The 17,802-nt window shown below is 47.3% G+C and overlaps 1 protein-coding gene across 2 annotated transcripts in view; it reads right to left on the reverse strand.

The window, feature by feature from the left end:
• SYTL4 (synaptotagmin like 4) overlaps positions 1-17,802 on the reverse strand; it is a 54,750-nt gene that overhangs the window by 22,665 nt on the left and 14,283 nt on the right. Inside the window, exons 1-2 of one of the 2 annotated variants that reach the window (XM_069985775.1) lie at positions 14,146-14,299; positions 4,268-4,418 (exon numbers count right to left, since the gene is read on the reverse strand). In XM_069985775.1, coding sequence (XP_069841876.1) covers positions 4,268-4,386 — 119 coding nt within the window. In that variant the 5' untranslated portion in view covers positions 4,387-4,418; positions 14,146-14,299. Of the gene's footprint in view, positions 1-4,267; positions 4,419-14,145; positions 14,300-17,802 lie in introns of those variants that run through there. The other variant, XM_069985774.1, reaches the window with a different exon arrangement.

A 17,802-nucleotide genomic window follows, 5' to 3' on the forward strand; every position in this document is an offset into this window, starting at 1 on the left:
AAGACTGGGAAGAGAAGTCACCAGAGAGACTGGGAAGGGAAGTCACCAGAGAGACTGGGAAGGGAAGTCACCAGAGAAACTGGGAAGAGAAGTCACCAGAGAGACTGGGAAGGGAAGTCACCAGAGAGACTGGGAAGAGACGTCACCAGAGAGACTGGGAAGGGACGTCACCAGAGAGACTGGGAAGGGACGTCACCAGAGAGACTGGGAAGGGACGTCACCAGAGAGACTGGGAAGGGACGTCACCAGAGAGACTGGGAAGGGACGTCACCAGAGAGGACTGGGAAGGGACGTCACCAGAGAGACTGGGAAGGGACGTCACCAGAGAGACTGGGAAGGGACGTCACCAGAGAGACTGGGAAGGGACGTCACCAGAGAGACTGGGAAGGGACGTCACCAGAGAGACTGGGAAGGGACGTCACCAGAGAGACTGGGAAGGGAAGTCACCAGAGAGACTGGGAAGAGACGTCACCAGAGAGACTGGGAAGGGACGTCACCAGAGAGACTGGGAAGTCAGATACTATTTTAAAGGGGCAGTGCAGCGCTTAAATATTATTCACAGAATAACACACATTACACACAATAACACACAAGTTATACAACTCTGTAATGTATGTTATGTTAGTGAATGGCCCCCTTCCCAGTCTCCCACCACCCCCACCCGTGTACCCGGAAGTGTGTGGTGCATTATACATTACCTGATCCGTTTGTATAACTTTGTAATGTGTGTTATTCTGTGAATAATTTTTTAGCGCCGCCAGGGCCGGCGTCAGCACCTGGCATACTCGGGCAAGTGCCGGGGCCCACGGCCGCCCAAGGGGCCCCCCGACACTTGCCCAAGCAGTGAGACAGACGCCTGCCGCATCACCGACCCCCAGGGGAGCGGGTGCTGCCGACACCAAGTCCGGGGGAGGGCTGGAAGGGGCTGGGGAAGGACCTGCCGTGTTTGCTGCACTGGGGAAGGACCTGTGGTGACATCATAAGGGGGCGGGGCTGAGAACGGGAGAGGCTGCATATGGATGAAGGACCTGTGGTGACATCATAAGGGGGCGGGGCTGAGTACGGGAGAGGCTGTATATGGATGAAGGACCTGTGATCATTGTCATGTAACATGAGGAGGCGGGGCTCACTAATACCTTCCCTCTGTATGCTGGGAGTTTTAGTCCTTCTCTTATATCTCCTCCTGTAATGTCCTCTGATCTCCCATAATAACAGGCTGGACATGCTGGGAGTTGTAGTCCTATTATATCTCCTCCTGTAATGTCCTCTGATCTCCCATAACAACAGGCTGGACATGCTGGGAGTTGTAGTCCTATTATATCTCCTCCTGTAATGTCCTCTGATCTCCCATAACAACAGGCTGGACATGCTGGGAGTTGTAGTCCTATTATATCTCCTCCTGTAATGTCCTCTGATATCCCCTAATAACAGGCTGGACATGCTGGGAGTTGTAGTCCTATTATATCTCCTCCAGTAATGTCCTCTGATCTCCCATAATAACAGGCTGTCCATCATGGGAGTTTTAGTCCTATTATATCTCCTCCTGTAATGTCCTCTGATCTCCCATAATAACAGGCTGGACATGCTGGGAGTTGTAGTTCCCTCTGGTATACCTCATGTAATGTCTCTTATTGTAACTCCATTCTGGCCTGCTCTATGGTGAAGAAGCCAGAACACAGACTCCAGGGGGACGACCTCCTTCTAGCACCTCCATTCTAGTCCATTCTAGCATGGATCCGATCTCACCAGCAGGCGCAGAGCGATGACGTCATCACGCCTGCTGGTGGATCCACAAGGCGCACACAAGGGAGAAGAGGACCCATCCCCCGCCCGGATTAGTGAGTATGTTTTATTTTTTTATTTTCTTGTGCTGAGGGAGATCAGGGGGCATTTCTATGGGGCAGAGCAGGGGGCATTACTATGGGGGCAGGGGACATTACTATGGAGCAGAGCAGGGGGCATTACTATGGGGCAGAGCAGGGGACATTACTATGGGGCAGAGCAGGGGACATTACTATGGGGGCAGAGCAGGGGACATTTCTATGGGGCAGAGCAGGGGGCATTACTATGGGGCAGAGCAGGGGGCATTACTATGGGGCAGAGCAGGGGACATTACTGTGGGGCAGAGCAGGGGGCATTACTATGGGGCAGAGCAGGGGACATTACTATGGGGACAGAGCAGGGGGCATTACTATGGGGACAGAGTGCATTATTACTATATGGGGGGCACAGCACAGGACCCACAAACCTCCTTACTTTACTGCACATGACACCAAACAGTGGAGTTACTACTGTATAGGAGCCTATGGGTGGGAAAAAGGGAAGGAAGTGGCTGGAAAAGTGCGGAGCCTGAGATGTTTGTCTGACAGGTCCCGAAGAGATGAATTGTAGCTGGAAGAAATCATCATGGAGGTCTGGGCCAGATGTAGAGGAAACGGAGAGCGATCGCATCAGATCAAAGAAGACGTCACCTGTGAGTTACTGGATTACGTTTTTTTTCGGTATTTTGTCAAACTTTATTTGGTAGGTGTGCCCCGAGGTGTGCTAGGTGTGCCCCGAGGTGTGCTAAGGTGTGCCCCGAGGTGTGCTAAGGTGTGCCCCGAGGTGTGCCCCGAGGTGTGCTAGGTGTGCCCCGAGGTGTGCTATACAAAGGGGCCCGCTGAGGCTCTCTCGCCCAAGGGCCCACAAAAACCTGGAGCCGGCCCTGAGCGCCGCACTACCCCTTTAATGACATTTGAGACAACAACTGTATTGCTTCCCAGTTTAACTGTGTATTATGTGACCTCTGTACTGTATGCATAGAAGAAGAAAAAAAGCGCTGCGGAATCTGTTGGCGCTATACAGATAAAAAAAATAATAAAAAAAGTTTAACAGTGCTCCCCTTGTGACTGGGGCAGCTGGGTGTGACTGGATATAAGGGGCAGGCTGGGAGTAGTAGTTATACACATAGAGGCTGGGAGCAGTAGTTATACACAGGCTGTCAGGGCATGCTGGGAGCAGTAGTTATACACAGGCTGTCAGGGCATGCTGGGAGCAGTAGTTATACTCAGGCACACATGAGCACTAACACTCTGCTCTGCCGAGACGGGGACGGATATATGGGCCCAGGGGGCCTCAGGTGGCGCCCCCTTCCTGCTGGGAGTGCACAGCACCCTGTGCGGCTGCACTGCTCGCACACCCCTAAGGCCGGCCCTGACCCAGGCCCAGGCATCCCCATGTTATCCAGGAGGTGACGTCACCGCGTTACCCAGGAGGTGACATCGCCGTGTTACCCAGGAGGTGACATCGCCGTGTTACCCAGGAGGTGACATCGCCGTGTTACCCAGGAGGTGACATCGCCGTGTTACCCAGGAGGTGACATCGCCGTGTTACCCAGGAAGTGACATCGCCGTGTTACCCAGGAAGGGACATCACCGTGTTACCCAGAAAGTGACATCGCCGTGTTACCCAGAAAGTGACATCGCCGTGTTACCCAGAAAGTGACATCGCCGTGTTACCCAGAAAGTGACATCGCCGTGTTACCCAGAAAGTGACATCGCCGTGTTACCCAGAAAGTGACATCGCCGTGTTACCCAGGACGTGACATCGCCGTGTTACCCAGAAAGTGACATCGCCGTGTTACCCAGAAAGTGACATCGCCGTGTTACCCAGAAAGTGACATCGCCGTGTTACCCAGAAAGTGACATCGCCGTGTTACCCAGGACGTGACATCGCCGTGTTACCCAGGACGTGACATCGCCGTGTTACCCAGGACGTGACATCGCCGTGTTACCCAGGACGTGACATCTCCGTGTTATCCAGGACTTGACATCACCGTGTTATCCAGGACGTGACATCACCGTGTTATCCAGGACGTGACATCACCATGTTATCCAGGACGTGACATCACCATGTTATCCAGGACGTGACATCACCATATTATCCAGGACGTGACATCACCATGTTATCCAGGACGTGACATCACAGTGTTACCCAGGAAGTGACATCACCGTGTTACCCAGGAAGTGAAGTCTTGATGCAGTAGTAAGTGCAGGGAGAGAAGCCCTTTATAAGCATTTCCCTTGATAAGTGTATATTGGGGATTTGTGTAACTTTTGGGGGGCAATACATTACTGTCATAAAATTTTTCCCTGGACTTCTCCTCTAAAGCAGCTGCTGGAACTCATCACATAGAGCACAGTGATCATCTGTCAGGTAAAGGTGGCAATGATTGGTCACCATTGTTATCCCCCTCCCCCTCCCACACACATACACACACACTCCTCACCGGATACGGCGATCCTCTGCTTTCCGCAGATCCTCGTCTCTCTGGAGGACTTGCAGGATGAAATCTTTCTCGGTTTCTGACAGGAAGCTCAGATTGACCATCTCTGGATTTTGCATCATGGCTGCTGGCGGTTCTCAGCATACAGGGCGGCCTGAGGGGACGGAGAGAATACATCATTATATACATGACCCCGCCGTGGCCCCACTTATAACTCTATATATACTTAACTACTATGAATCCCAGATTTTGGTTAATTTTGGCCACAGCAGCCAATTTTATTAACATAAATAAAGTACATAACATAACAGGAATGTAAATATATCAATAGCACTAAATGTGTTACCCAAAGTATCCCGGAGCTTTCTAAGCGGGAGGGGGTCCTTGAGCTACAACCATAACAATGCACTCCCCATTAATGTTATTATTATAATCACTGCCCCCAGCCGGTTACCAGGAGCCCGACGCCAATTACCCTGGCCGATTATCCATAACACCCAATACTCCCTGGGACACCACCCTGCCGGGAGCCCAAAAATCCTCCAAGTAACCCGATGATCCATTAATTAAAGATGGGTGCACAACTCCTCGTGTACCCCTTTTACATCCATTTTAGCCAACCCCAAGGACCCCCTACCCCGCCACAACAAGCACCTTTGACCACCTCAAACGTGCAAGCTAAGGGCCCTCTTAATACCGTCCTGTAATGCCAATGCCCACAAATCGATCCCCACGGCGTTTAAGTGGACACCATCCCCCAACCAAAAATTTCAAGTTTAACCTTCCAAATCCCGATGCCGTACCGACACCCCCCACCCCCCCCCCCCCCCCCCCGAGCAACGAACGAACTAACAGCACGATTTTCTTTAACCCAAGCCTTATTTAGCCGTTCCACGTCTTCCTTGGCACAATGTCACACCAGACCACTAGCACAGGCGGAAAAGTCCTCCAGAGGCGCAAGAGTTCATAGCGAATGTCCCTAATTAACTCGCGGAATGGACGGACCCCCAGATCATTACTGCCCATGTGCAACACCAAGACATCCAGAGGCCTGTCCAGCCACGTAAAACAATGGAACTCAGAAAGCACACGGTTCCACACCATTTCGCTCACCCCCAGCCACTGAACAACTGCCGTCCTTCTGGAAAACCTGAGCTGGCGCCCTTCAGGGCGCACTGCCGCCCTCTGTGCACCCCTGCAGACATAGGAATGCCCCATAATCCACACAAGTGCAGGGCCGAGCCCTGAAACAGACCAAAGATAAGAAAAAGGAGGGCCATGAAAAACAAGGAAAGGAAAAAAGCAACTAGAAACCAGCAACAAAATACACAACCTCTTTTCAAGCGGCAGTAACTGGGGCCTAATATATGACCTGTAACGCCCGGACTCCCATCTACCGATACGGCGCACTACTTCTGCACTAAACCCCCAACTCGCCGCTTCAGTAGCCGCCCCAATCCTGTAGAAATGAGGAGCGAAGCCCGATCCCTCTAGCCCCAACATCCCCAAACATTGTCTGAAAACCGCAGAAAACTTATACCAGGACAAAAAGGAACCATCAGCATGTCTCAACAAGAGGCCTGACCTCATCCCTTCAAACAAAGAAAACGCAGCCAGACAATGTACCCGACACATTACCGACCCCCCTACCACACGCAACAAGACTTCCCACCCTCTACCCCTTTGATCCGTTTTGGAACGGCGAATCCTGAAAAACACCTTATCCGCCTCCAGCCAAACATCCTCTCTCAACAGCCCCCCATCCCTCTTAGCCAACGGGGACACCAAGTCCCCCACCCTCAGCACCCCAAAGAACGCCCATGAAAACGCTAACCTGAACAAAGAAACCTCCCCCGACTACCTACAAACCGACCCCAAGCATGCCCCCAGCTGCTCCAACAAAGCAAATGACACGGGCCTCCTCGTATCCACCTGCTACCTCCCTCTCCGAAAACCTTTAAGGGCCTGGCCTACCATGAAATCCTTAGTGACGTCACGAAGCCCGCGCAACTTCAGCCCAAAAGCCAGTGCCGCCACAAAGCGATTCACCCACGCCACTGACCAGTCCGCTGCCACCGCATTACCTAGCCAGCCCAGAACCGCCAACACTCGCTCCTGATCAGACCGCATATCACCCCAACCACTCTCCCAAGGCCTTCACTCTTCCCATGCTGCTTCCCGTGCACGCCCTCAGCAGACAAGCCCCCACAGACAGGCGTGGGCAGGTGATCTCTGCCGCTTCCGGGACCAACGACCGGAACCGTTCCCACTGCTAGCGAGAAAGAGAATCAGCGACCGAGTTACTAACCCTTGGCACATGAACCGCAACCACCCATGAATTAAGAACCAACCAGCTAAGCACATAATGACGCAGCAAGCGAACCACAGGAGGGGAAGAAGCCGAACCTGAATTGATGGCCGAAACCACTGCTTGATTATCGCAGTGAAAACGGACCTTCCTATCCTGAAACCTCTCCCCCCACACCGACACTGCAACCACAATGGGGAAAAGTTCAAGGAGAGTCAGGTTCCTCACAAGGCCCGCATCCACCCATTTCCTGGCCAACAACCCCGCGCACCATTGGCCTTGGCAATATGCCCCAAAACCCATGCCCCCGGCCGCATCGGTGAAGAGCTCCCAATCGAAATTATCAACCATTGGGGCAAGAACCAACGACCTCCCGTTGTACGTGTCTAAGAACAAAGACCACACCCCCAAATCCTCCCACATATACTGGGTCAAACAAACAAAATGATGTGGCGCCTTCACCCCCGCAGTCGCTCCAGCCAGACGGCGACAAAACACCCTCCCCATGGGCACCCTCCCGCAGCTGAATTTTTCACAAAGCCTGAGCCCGCCTCACCTCCCCCTTCAGAGCCTCAAGCTTATCTTCAGGCAACCTGCACGCCATCTGAATGGAATCAATAGGGATTCCCAAGAATTGAAGCAAAGTCGCCGGACCCTCCGTCTTATCATTAGCTAGCGGGACCCGGAAACCACCAGACACCCACTCCATGGTTCCTAGCAAGGTGAGACAAATGGGCGACCCGGGAGGCCCGACAAACAAAAAGTCATCCAAGTAATGGATGACCGACCTCATATCCGCCAGATCCCGAATCACCCATTCGAGGAACGAACTGAACGCCTCGAAGTGAGCGCACAAAAGGGAGCAGCCCATGGGAAGGCACCTATCAACAGGCGGTCTCCCCCCTCAGTGGCAGCCCAGCAAATGCATGCTTACCGGATGCACAACAAGAAGACGAAAGGCAGACTCTATATCCACCTTTGCCATTAATGCCCCCTGACCATACTCTCGCACCCATGCCACCGCTGCATCAAATGACGTGTAGACAGCGAAACACAGTTCCGGGTCTATGCCAGCATTAACGGACCTGCCATGGGGGTAAGAGAGGTGATGAATGAGCCGAAATATATTCGGCTCTTTCTTAGGGACCACCCCGAGCAGGGATAACACCAGGTCCGCCCAGGGAGGGGTGGAAAAGGGGCGCACCTTCCTGCTACGGGACACTTCCTTAGACAACTTCTCAGAAACCACTGAGGGGTATTGATAGGCCAACCGCAAGTTCCGCAACGAGAAGGGAACCGCATAGTGAGGGGACGGGATAACAAAACCGTCCGTAAAACCTCTAATGAGCAGATCAGCCTTGACCCTGTCCGGATACCTGTCTAGAAAGGGGCGCATCACGCCCATCTTCACTGGCGTCACCCCCCCATGTCCAACACTACGACCCTTTCCTTTCTGAAAACATCGGGCGGAGCCGTGGGAGGTCCCTCCACATGTTGTCATGCATTAAAACAGGCATGGACTCTCGGGACAGGGATATAATATTACCGCTTTATAAAGCTTTGGTGCGGCCCCATCTGGAGTATGCCGTCCAGTTTTGGAACCCGATTCATAAAAAGGACGTTCTAGAGCTGGAGAGGGTACAAAGACGGCCACTAAACTAATAAGGGGAATGGAGCATCTTAGTTATGAGGAGAGATTAAAAGAATTACATTTGTTTAGTCTGGAGAAGAGACGTTTAAGGGGAGATATGATTAACTTATTTAAATATATAAATGGCCCCTACAAGAGATATGGGGAAAAGATGTTCCAGGTAAAACCCCCTCAAAGGACAAGAGGGCACTGCCTCCGCCTGGAGAAAAAAAGGTTCAATCTCCGGAGGCGACAAGCCTTCTTTACCATGAGAACTGTGAATCTGTGGAACAGTCACCACAGGATCTGGTCACAGCAAAAACAGTAGAGGGCTTCAAAACAGGGCTAGACAAGTTCTTAGACCAAAATAATATAGATGCATATGTATAGAACCTATCACCCCTCCCCCTTCCCTGTATCCATCCCCTCCTTGGTTGAACTTGATGGACATGTGTCTTTTTTCAACCGTATTAACTATGTAACTATGTCCCGCAAGCATGCCTGAATTTGCAGGCCGTCCCATACTTGCACTGGCCGTCATTAAACTGCCAACACAAACCGCCCCCCCCCCCGGATTGGGAAGACTGACCCTGCAAGGAATACTGGCCGGACGAAGCCCACCCCCCCCCCCCATCAGGAGGCCTGACCCCGGGCGGCGGGGAGCCCAACCTGGAGGGTCCCTGGAGGGGCTCCTGCGCAGATGGCGAAACCTAGGGGGAGAAGTAGGACTGAGGCGGGCTGGAGGCCTGGAGAGCCGCGAGCGCCACTCCACCTCCTGAGGGCCGGCCGGACCAGAGGAGGAGGCAGATCCGGGAGACAGCTCACAATCAGGAGACAGGAGACCCGACTGCCGGTGAAGGAGCAGGGGTAGCCAGGATGGCCTGCATCTTGGTGTCCAGCCAGGCCCAGTCCGGGACTGCCGCTGCTGCCTCTCTCAGGTGCTGCAGGAGCTCCGGGACTGACAACGCCATGCCGGTAAGGACCGCTGCACTGTCACCAAAAAACGCACACTGCCTCACAGGGAAAAACAGCCAAAAACGTCCACTCTCTTCCACTGCTGCTCCACGTGTGCTGCTGGTCGCTGCTGGGCCCTATAATACCTCCCCTCACAACCAACTCCACCCTTGGCAACTCCCGCCCTAGCCGAGCAGTTCCTATTAACCCACTATGTCCCACTTTCCCTGTCATGCCGGCCTCCCTTAAACAGAGTTACGTCCGGCCTTTACTGTATATACTATATACAGAAGGTACATTATATACTATATACAGAAGGTACATTATATACTATATACAGAGGGTACATTATATACTATATACAGAGGGTACATTATATACTATATACAGAGGGTACATTATATACTATATACAGAGGGTACATTATATACTATATACAGAGGGTACATTATATACTATATACAGAGGGTACATGATATACTATATACAGAGGGTACATTATATACTATATACAGAGGGTACATTATATACTATATACAGAAGGTACATTATATACTATATACAGAAGGTACATTATATACTATATACAGAGGGTACATTATATACTATATACAGAGGGTACATTATATACTATATACAGAAGGTACATTATATACTATATACAGAAGGTACATTATATACTATATACAGAGGGTACATTATATACTATATACAGAGGGTACATGATACTATATACAGAGGGTACATTATATACTATATACAGAAGGTACATTATATACTATATACAGAGGGTACATTATATACTATATACAGAAGGTACATTATATACTATATACAGAGGGTACATTATATACTATATACAGAGGGTACATTATATACTATATACAGAGGGTACATTATATACTATATACAGAAGGTACATTATATATTATATACAGAGGGTACATTATATACTATATACAGAAGGTACATTATATACTATATACAGAAGGTACATTATATACTATATACAGAGGGTACATTATATACTATATACAGAGGGTACATTATATACTATATACAGAGGGTACATATATACTATATACAGAAGGTACATTATATACTATATACAGAGGGTACATTATATACTATATTACAGAAGGTACATTATATACTATATACAGAGGGTACATTATATACTATATACAGAGGGTACATTATATACTATATACAGAGGGTGTAATACATTATATACAGAGGGTACATGATACTATATACAGAAGGTACATTATATACTATATACAGAGGGTACATTATATACTATATACAGAGGGTACATTATATACTATATACAGAGGGTACATTATATACTATATACAGAGGGTGTAATACATTATATACAGAGGGTACATGATACTATATACAGAAGGTACATTATATACTATATACAGAGGGTACATTATATACTATATACAGAAGGTACATTATATACTATATACAGAGGGTACATTATATACTATATACAGAAGGTACATTATATACTATATACAGAGGGTACATTATATACTATATACAGAGGGTACATTATATACTATATACAGAGGGTGTAATACATTATATACAGAGGGTACATGATACTATATACAGAAGGTACATTATATACTATATACAGAGGGTACATTATATACTATATACAGAGGGTACATTATATACTATATACAGAGGGTACATTATATACTATATACAGAGGGTGTAATACATTATATACAGAGGGTACATGATACTATATACAGAAGGTACATTATATACTATATACAGAGGGTACATTATATACTATATACAGAGGGTACATGATATACTATATACAGAGGGTACATTATATACTATATACAGAAGGTACATTATATACTATATACAGAGGGTACATTATATACTATATACAGAGGGTACATTATATACTATATACAGAGGGTACATTATATACTATATACAGAGGGTACATTATATACTATATACAGAGGGTACATGATACTATATACAGAGGGTACATTATATATTATATACAGAGGGTACATTATATACTATATACAGAGGGTACATTATATACTATATACAGAGGGTACATTATATACTATATACAGAGGGTACATTATATACTATATACAGAGGGTACATTATATACTATATACAGAGGGTACATTATATACTATATACAGAGGGTACATTATATACTATATACAGAAGGTACATTATATACTATATACAGAAGGTACATTATATACTATATACAGAGGGTACATTATATACTATATACAGAAGGTACATTATATATTATATACAGAGGGTACATTATATACTATATACAGAGGGTACATTATATACTATATACAGAAGGTACATTATATACTATATACAGAGGGTACATTATATACTATATACAGAGGGTACATTATATACTATATACAGAGGGTGTAATACATTATATACAGAGGGTACATGATACTATATACAGAAGGTACATTATATACTATATACAGAGGGTACATTATATACTATATACAGAGGGTACATTATATACTATATACAGAGGGTACATTATATACTATATACAGAGGGTACATGATACTATATACAGAGGGTACATTATATACTATATACAGAAGGTACATTATATACTATATACAGAGGGTACATTATATACTATATACAGAGGGTACATTATATACTATATACAGAGGGTGTAATACATTATATACAGAGGGTACATGATACTATATACAGAAGGTACATTATATACTATATACAGAAGGTACATTATATACTATATACAGAGGGTACATTATATACTATATACAGAGGGTACATTATATACTATATACAGAGGGTGTAATACATTATATACAGAGGGTACATGATACTATATACAGAAGGTACATTATATACTATATACAGAGGGTACATTATATACTATATACAGAGGGTACATTATATACTATATACAGAGGGTACATTATATACTATATACAGAGGGTACATGATATACTATATACAGAGGGTACATTATATACTATATACAGAGGGTACATTATATACTATATACAGAAGGTACATTATATACTATATACAGAGGGTACATTATATACTATATACAGAGGGTACATTATATACTATATACAGAGGGTGTAATACATTATATACAGAGGGTACATGATACTATATACAGAAGGTACATTATATACTATATACAGAGGGTACATTATATACTATATACAGAGGGTACATTATATACTATATACAGAGGGTACATGATACTATATACAGAGGGTACATTATATACTATATACAGAAGGTACATTATATACTATATACAGAAGGTACATTATATACTATATACAGAAGGTACATTATATACTATATACAGAGGGTACATTATATACTATATACAGAGGGTACATGATACTATATACAGAGGGTACATTATATACTATATACAGAAGGTACATTATATACTATATACAGAGGGTACATGATACTATATACAGAGGGTACATTATATACTATATACAGAAGGTACATTATATACTATATACAGAGGGTACATTATATACTATATACAGAGGGTACATTATATACTATATACAGAGGGTACATGATACTATATACAGAGGGTACATTATATATTATATACAGAGGGTACATTATATACTATATACAGAGGGTACATTATATACTATATACAGAGGGTACATTATATACTATATACAGAGGGTACATTATATACTATATACAGAGGGTACATTATATACTATATACAGAAGGTACATTATATACTATATACAGAAGGTACATTATATACTATATACAGAGGGTACATTATATACTATATACAGAGGGTACATGATACTATATACAGAGGGTACATTATATACTATATACAGAAGGTACATTATATACTATATACAGAGGGTACATTATATACTATATACAGAGGGTACATGATATACTATATACAGAGGGTGTAATATAGAGGGTATAATACATTATATACTATATACAGAGGGTGTAATATAGAGGGTATAATACATTATATACTATATACAGAGGGTGTAATATACAGGGTATAGGCCGCCATTTGCTCTGATCACACAGCATGGCGCCTCTCCCGGCTTCTACATTGTAACAAACACTCAGCTGTGAGAGCAGGGAGAGGATTACATTCACTGACAGCAGCCCATACAGGGATACATGACACTATACAGGGATACATGACACTATACAGGGATACATGACACTATACAGGGATACATGACACTATACAGGGATACATGACACTATACAGGGATACATGACACTATACAGGGATACATGACACTATACAGGGATACATGACACTATACAGGGATACATGACACTATACAGGGATACATGACACTATACAGGGATACATTACACTATACAGGGATACATGACACTATACAGGGATATATCACACTACACAGGGATACATGACACTACACAGGGATACATGACACTATACAGGGATACATGACACTATACAGGGATACATGACACTATACAGGGATACATGACACTATACAGGGATACATGACACTATACAGGGATACATGACACTATACAGGGATACATGACACTATACAGGGATACATGACACTATACAGGGATATATTACACTATACAGGGATACATGACACTATACAGGGATATATTACACTATACAGGGATACATGACACTATACAGGGATACATGACACTATACAGGGATACATGACACTATACAGGGATACATGACACTATACAGGGATATATTACACTATACAGGGATATATTACACTATACAGGGATACATGACACTATACAGGGATACATGGCACTATACAGGGATACATGACACTATACAGGGATATATTACACTATACAGGGATATATTACACTATACAGGGATACATGACACTATACAGGGATATATCACCCTATACAGGGATACATTACATCCACGCATGAAGCTCAGGTAATCTGGAGGGATCGGCTCCCCCGGATGTTCCTGGATCTGGCGCTCTGTGATCTCTTCCGGAATGAGCCGGGAGTACAGGAATTCTTTGTATTGAGGTCACCCCGAGAGTTGTGCCCCCGCAGACCGCTCCCCCCCGGAGTCCAATCACAGACTCTGTGCTAAGAATTAGGCTGTACTGTCACTTTAAGAAACCTTTCCGTAAAGCATTTAGGTGGTTACGTTTATCCTGGACTCTGTGGTTCCTCTGCCCGGCCTCAGATACAACCGGGACCACCTGTACCTATTACCTGGGGAGGGCACCTACCACTCCTGCCCCCGGCACCACACCCTGTATAACAGTGCGCCACCTCCAGGTCACCAGATCTAATAATAAAGGTGACAGCGATGGTGACGTCCGCAGCCGAAATCGCAGAGCACAAAACTAAACAAACACCTGAAGCTTTCCGTGTTCCAGGCAGCGGCCGGGCGTCTGGTGACTCAGCTTTATTGACACTGGTGGAGTCAGACAGATCCCAGTGACGGACACAGGAGAGGCCGAGACGACGGACACAGGAGAGGCCGAGACGACGGACACAGGAGAGGCCGAGAGGACGGACACAGGAGAGGCCGAGAGGACGGACACAGGAGAGGCCGAGACGACGGACACAGGAGAGGCCGAGACGACGGACACAGGAGAGGCCGAGACGACGGACACAGGAGAGGCCGAGACGACGGACACAGGAGAGGCCGAGACGACGGACACAGGAGAGGCCGAGACGACGGACACAGGAGAGGCCGAGACGACGGACACAGGAGAGGCAACAAACTATCAATACCAGGAAATTCTGGTACCGAACAGTTTTTTTGCCCGAAATATCGATAGTACTAAGGTCTTTAGGTGAAACGCCAGAGAACTGGTGCAGCACAAGAGAAGTCCTGGAGGCCGGAGCGAGAGGTTCTGATTATGGAAGAGGTTAGGGGGCATTCACATGACTGTCAAATTTGCAGACCTTACGGACAGGGAAGATGTGTCACTACAGTGGCCCGGTGATTCAAACAGATGTGTCAGTATCATGTCGGGTGGGGGACGAATCCATTACATTCCTTCCCCATCCACAAGGTCCGGAATTTTGCGGACGTGTGAATGACCCCTTAGTGTAAGGTCATTAGCAGAAGGTAGAACAAGGGAAGGATGGTAGGAGGAGATGAGGGAGGAGATGTATGGAGGGCAGAGTTGTGGAGATGAGGGAGGAGATGTATGGAGGACAGAGTTGTGGAGATGAGGGAGGAGATGTATGGAGGGGCAGAGTTGTGGAGATGAGGGAGGAGATGTATGGAGGGCAGAGTTGTGGAGATGAGGGAGGAGATGTATGGAGGACAGAGTTGTGGAGATGAGGGAGGAGATGTATGGAGGGGCAGAGTTGTGGAGATGAGGGAGGAGATGTATGGAGGGCAGAGTTGTGGAGATGAGGGAGGAGATGTATGGAGGACAGAGTTGTGGAGATGAGGGAGGAGATGTATGGAGGGCAGAGTTGTGGAGATGAGGGAGGAGATGTATGGAGAGCAGAGTTGTGGAGATGAGGGAGGAGAAGTATGGGGGGCAGAGTTGTGGAGATGTATGGAGGGCAGAGTTGTGGAGATGAGGGAGGAGATGTATGGAGAGCAGAGTTGTGGAGATGAGGGAGGAGAAGTATGGGGGGCAGAGTTGTGGAGATGTATGGAGGGCAGAGTTGTGGAGATGAGGGAGGAGATGTATGGAGGGCAGAGTTGTGGAGATGTATGGAGGGCAGAGTTGTGGAGATGAGGGAGGAGATGTATGGAGGGCAGAGTTGTGGAGATGAGGAGATGTATGGGGGGCAGAGTTGTGGAGATGAGGGAGGAGATGTATGGAGGGCAGAGTTGTGGAGATGAGGGAGGAGATGTATGGAGGGGCAGAGTTGTGGAGATGAGGGAGGAGATGTATGTAGGAGGGCAGAGTTGTGGAGATGAGGAGATGTATGGAGGGCAGAGTTGTGGAGATGAGGGAGGAGATGTATGGAGGGCAGAGTTGTGGAGATGAGGGAGGAGATGTATGGAGGACAGAGTTGTGGAGATGAGGGAGGAGATGTATGGAGGGGCAGAGTTGTGGAGATGAGGGAGGAGATGTATGGAGGGCAGAGTTGTGGAGATGAGGGAGGAGATGTATGGAGGACAGAGTTGTGGAGATGAGGGAGGAGATGTATGGAGGGCAGAGTTGTGGAGATGAGGGAGGAGATGTATGGAGAGCAGAGTTGTGGAGATGAGGGAGGAGAAGTATGGGGGGCAGAGTTGTGGAGATGTATGGAGGGCAGAGTTGTGGAGATGAGGGAGGAGATGTATGGAGGGCAGAGTTGTGGAGATGTATGGAGGGCAGAGTTGTGGAGATGAGGGAGGAGATGTATGGAGGGCAGAGTTGTGGAGATGAGGAGATGTATGGGGGGCAGAGTTGTGGAGATGAGGGAGGAGATGTATGGAGGGCAGAGTTGTGGAGATGAGGGAGGAGATGTATGGAGGACAGAGTTGTGGAGATGAGGGAGGAGATGTATGGAGGGGCAGAGTTGTGGAGATGAGGGAGGAGATGTATGGAGGGCAGAGTTGTGGAGATGAGGGAGGAGATGTATGGAGGACAGAGTTGTGGAGATGAGGGAGGAGATGTATGGAGGGCAGAGTTGTGGAGATGAGGGAGGAGATGTATGGAGAGCAGAGTTGTGGAGATGAGGGAGGAGAAGTATGGGGGGCAGAGTTGTGGAGATGTATGGAGGGCAGAGTTGTGGAGATGAGGGAGGAGATGTATGGAGGGCAGAGTTGTGGAGATGTATGGAGGGCAGAGTTGTGGAGATGAGGGAGGAGATGTATGGAGGGCAGAGTTGTGGAGATGAGGAGATGTATGGGGGGCAGAGTTGTGGAGATGAGGGAGGAGATGTATGGAGGGCAGAGTTGTGGAGATGAGGGAGGAGATGTATGGAGGGGCAGAGTTGTGGAGATGAGGGAGGAGATGTATGTAGGAGGGCAGAGTTGTGGAGATGAGGAGATGTATGGAGGGCAGAGTTGTGGAGATGAGGGAGGAGATGTATGGAGGGGCAGAGTTGTGGAGATGAGGGAGGAGATGTATGGGGGGGCAGAGTTGTGGAGATGAGGGAGGAGATGGGTGGTGGACAGAGTTGTGGAGATGAGGGAGGAGATGGGTGGTGGACAGAGTTGTGGAGATGAGGGAGGAGATGTATGGAGGGCAGAGTTGTGGAGATAAGGGAGGAGATGTATGGAGGGGCAGAGTTGTGGAGATGAGGGAGATGTATGGAGGGGCAGAGTTGTGGAGATGAGGGAGGAGATGTATGGAGGGCAGAGTTGTGGAGATGAGGGAGGAGATGTATGGAGGAGGGCAGAGTTGTGGAGATGAGGGAGGAGATGTATGGAGGGGCAGAGTTGTGGAGATGAGGGAGATGTATGGAGGGGCAGAGTTGTGGAGATGAGGGAGGAGATGTATGGAGGAGGGCAGAGTTGTGGAGATGAGGGAGGAGATGTATGGAGGGGCAGAGTTGTGGAGATGAGGGAGATGTATGGAGGGGCAGAGTTGTGGAGATGAGGGAGGAGATGTATGGGGGGCAGAGTTGTGGAGATGAGGGAGAAGATGTATGGAG

This window comes from Dendropsophus ebraccatus, chromosome 10, assembly GCF_027789765.1.
Source record: "Dendropsophus ebraccatus isolate aDenEbr1 chromosome 10, aDenEbr1.pat, whole genome shotgun sequence".
Classification (NCBI taxonomy): Eukaryota; Metazoa; Chordata; class Amphibia; order Anura; family Hylidae; genus Dendropsophus; species Dendropsophus ebraccatus.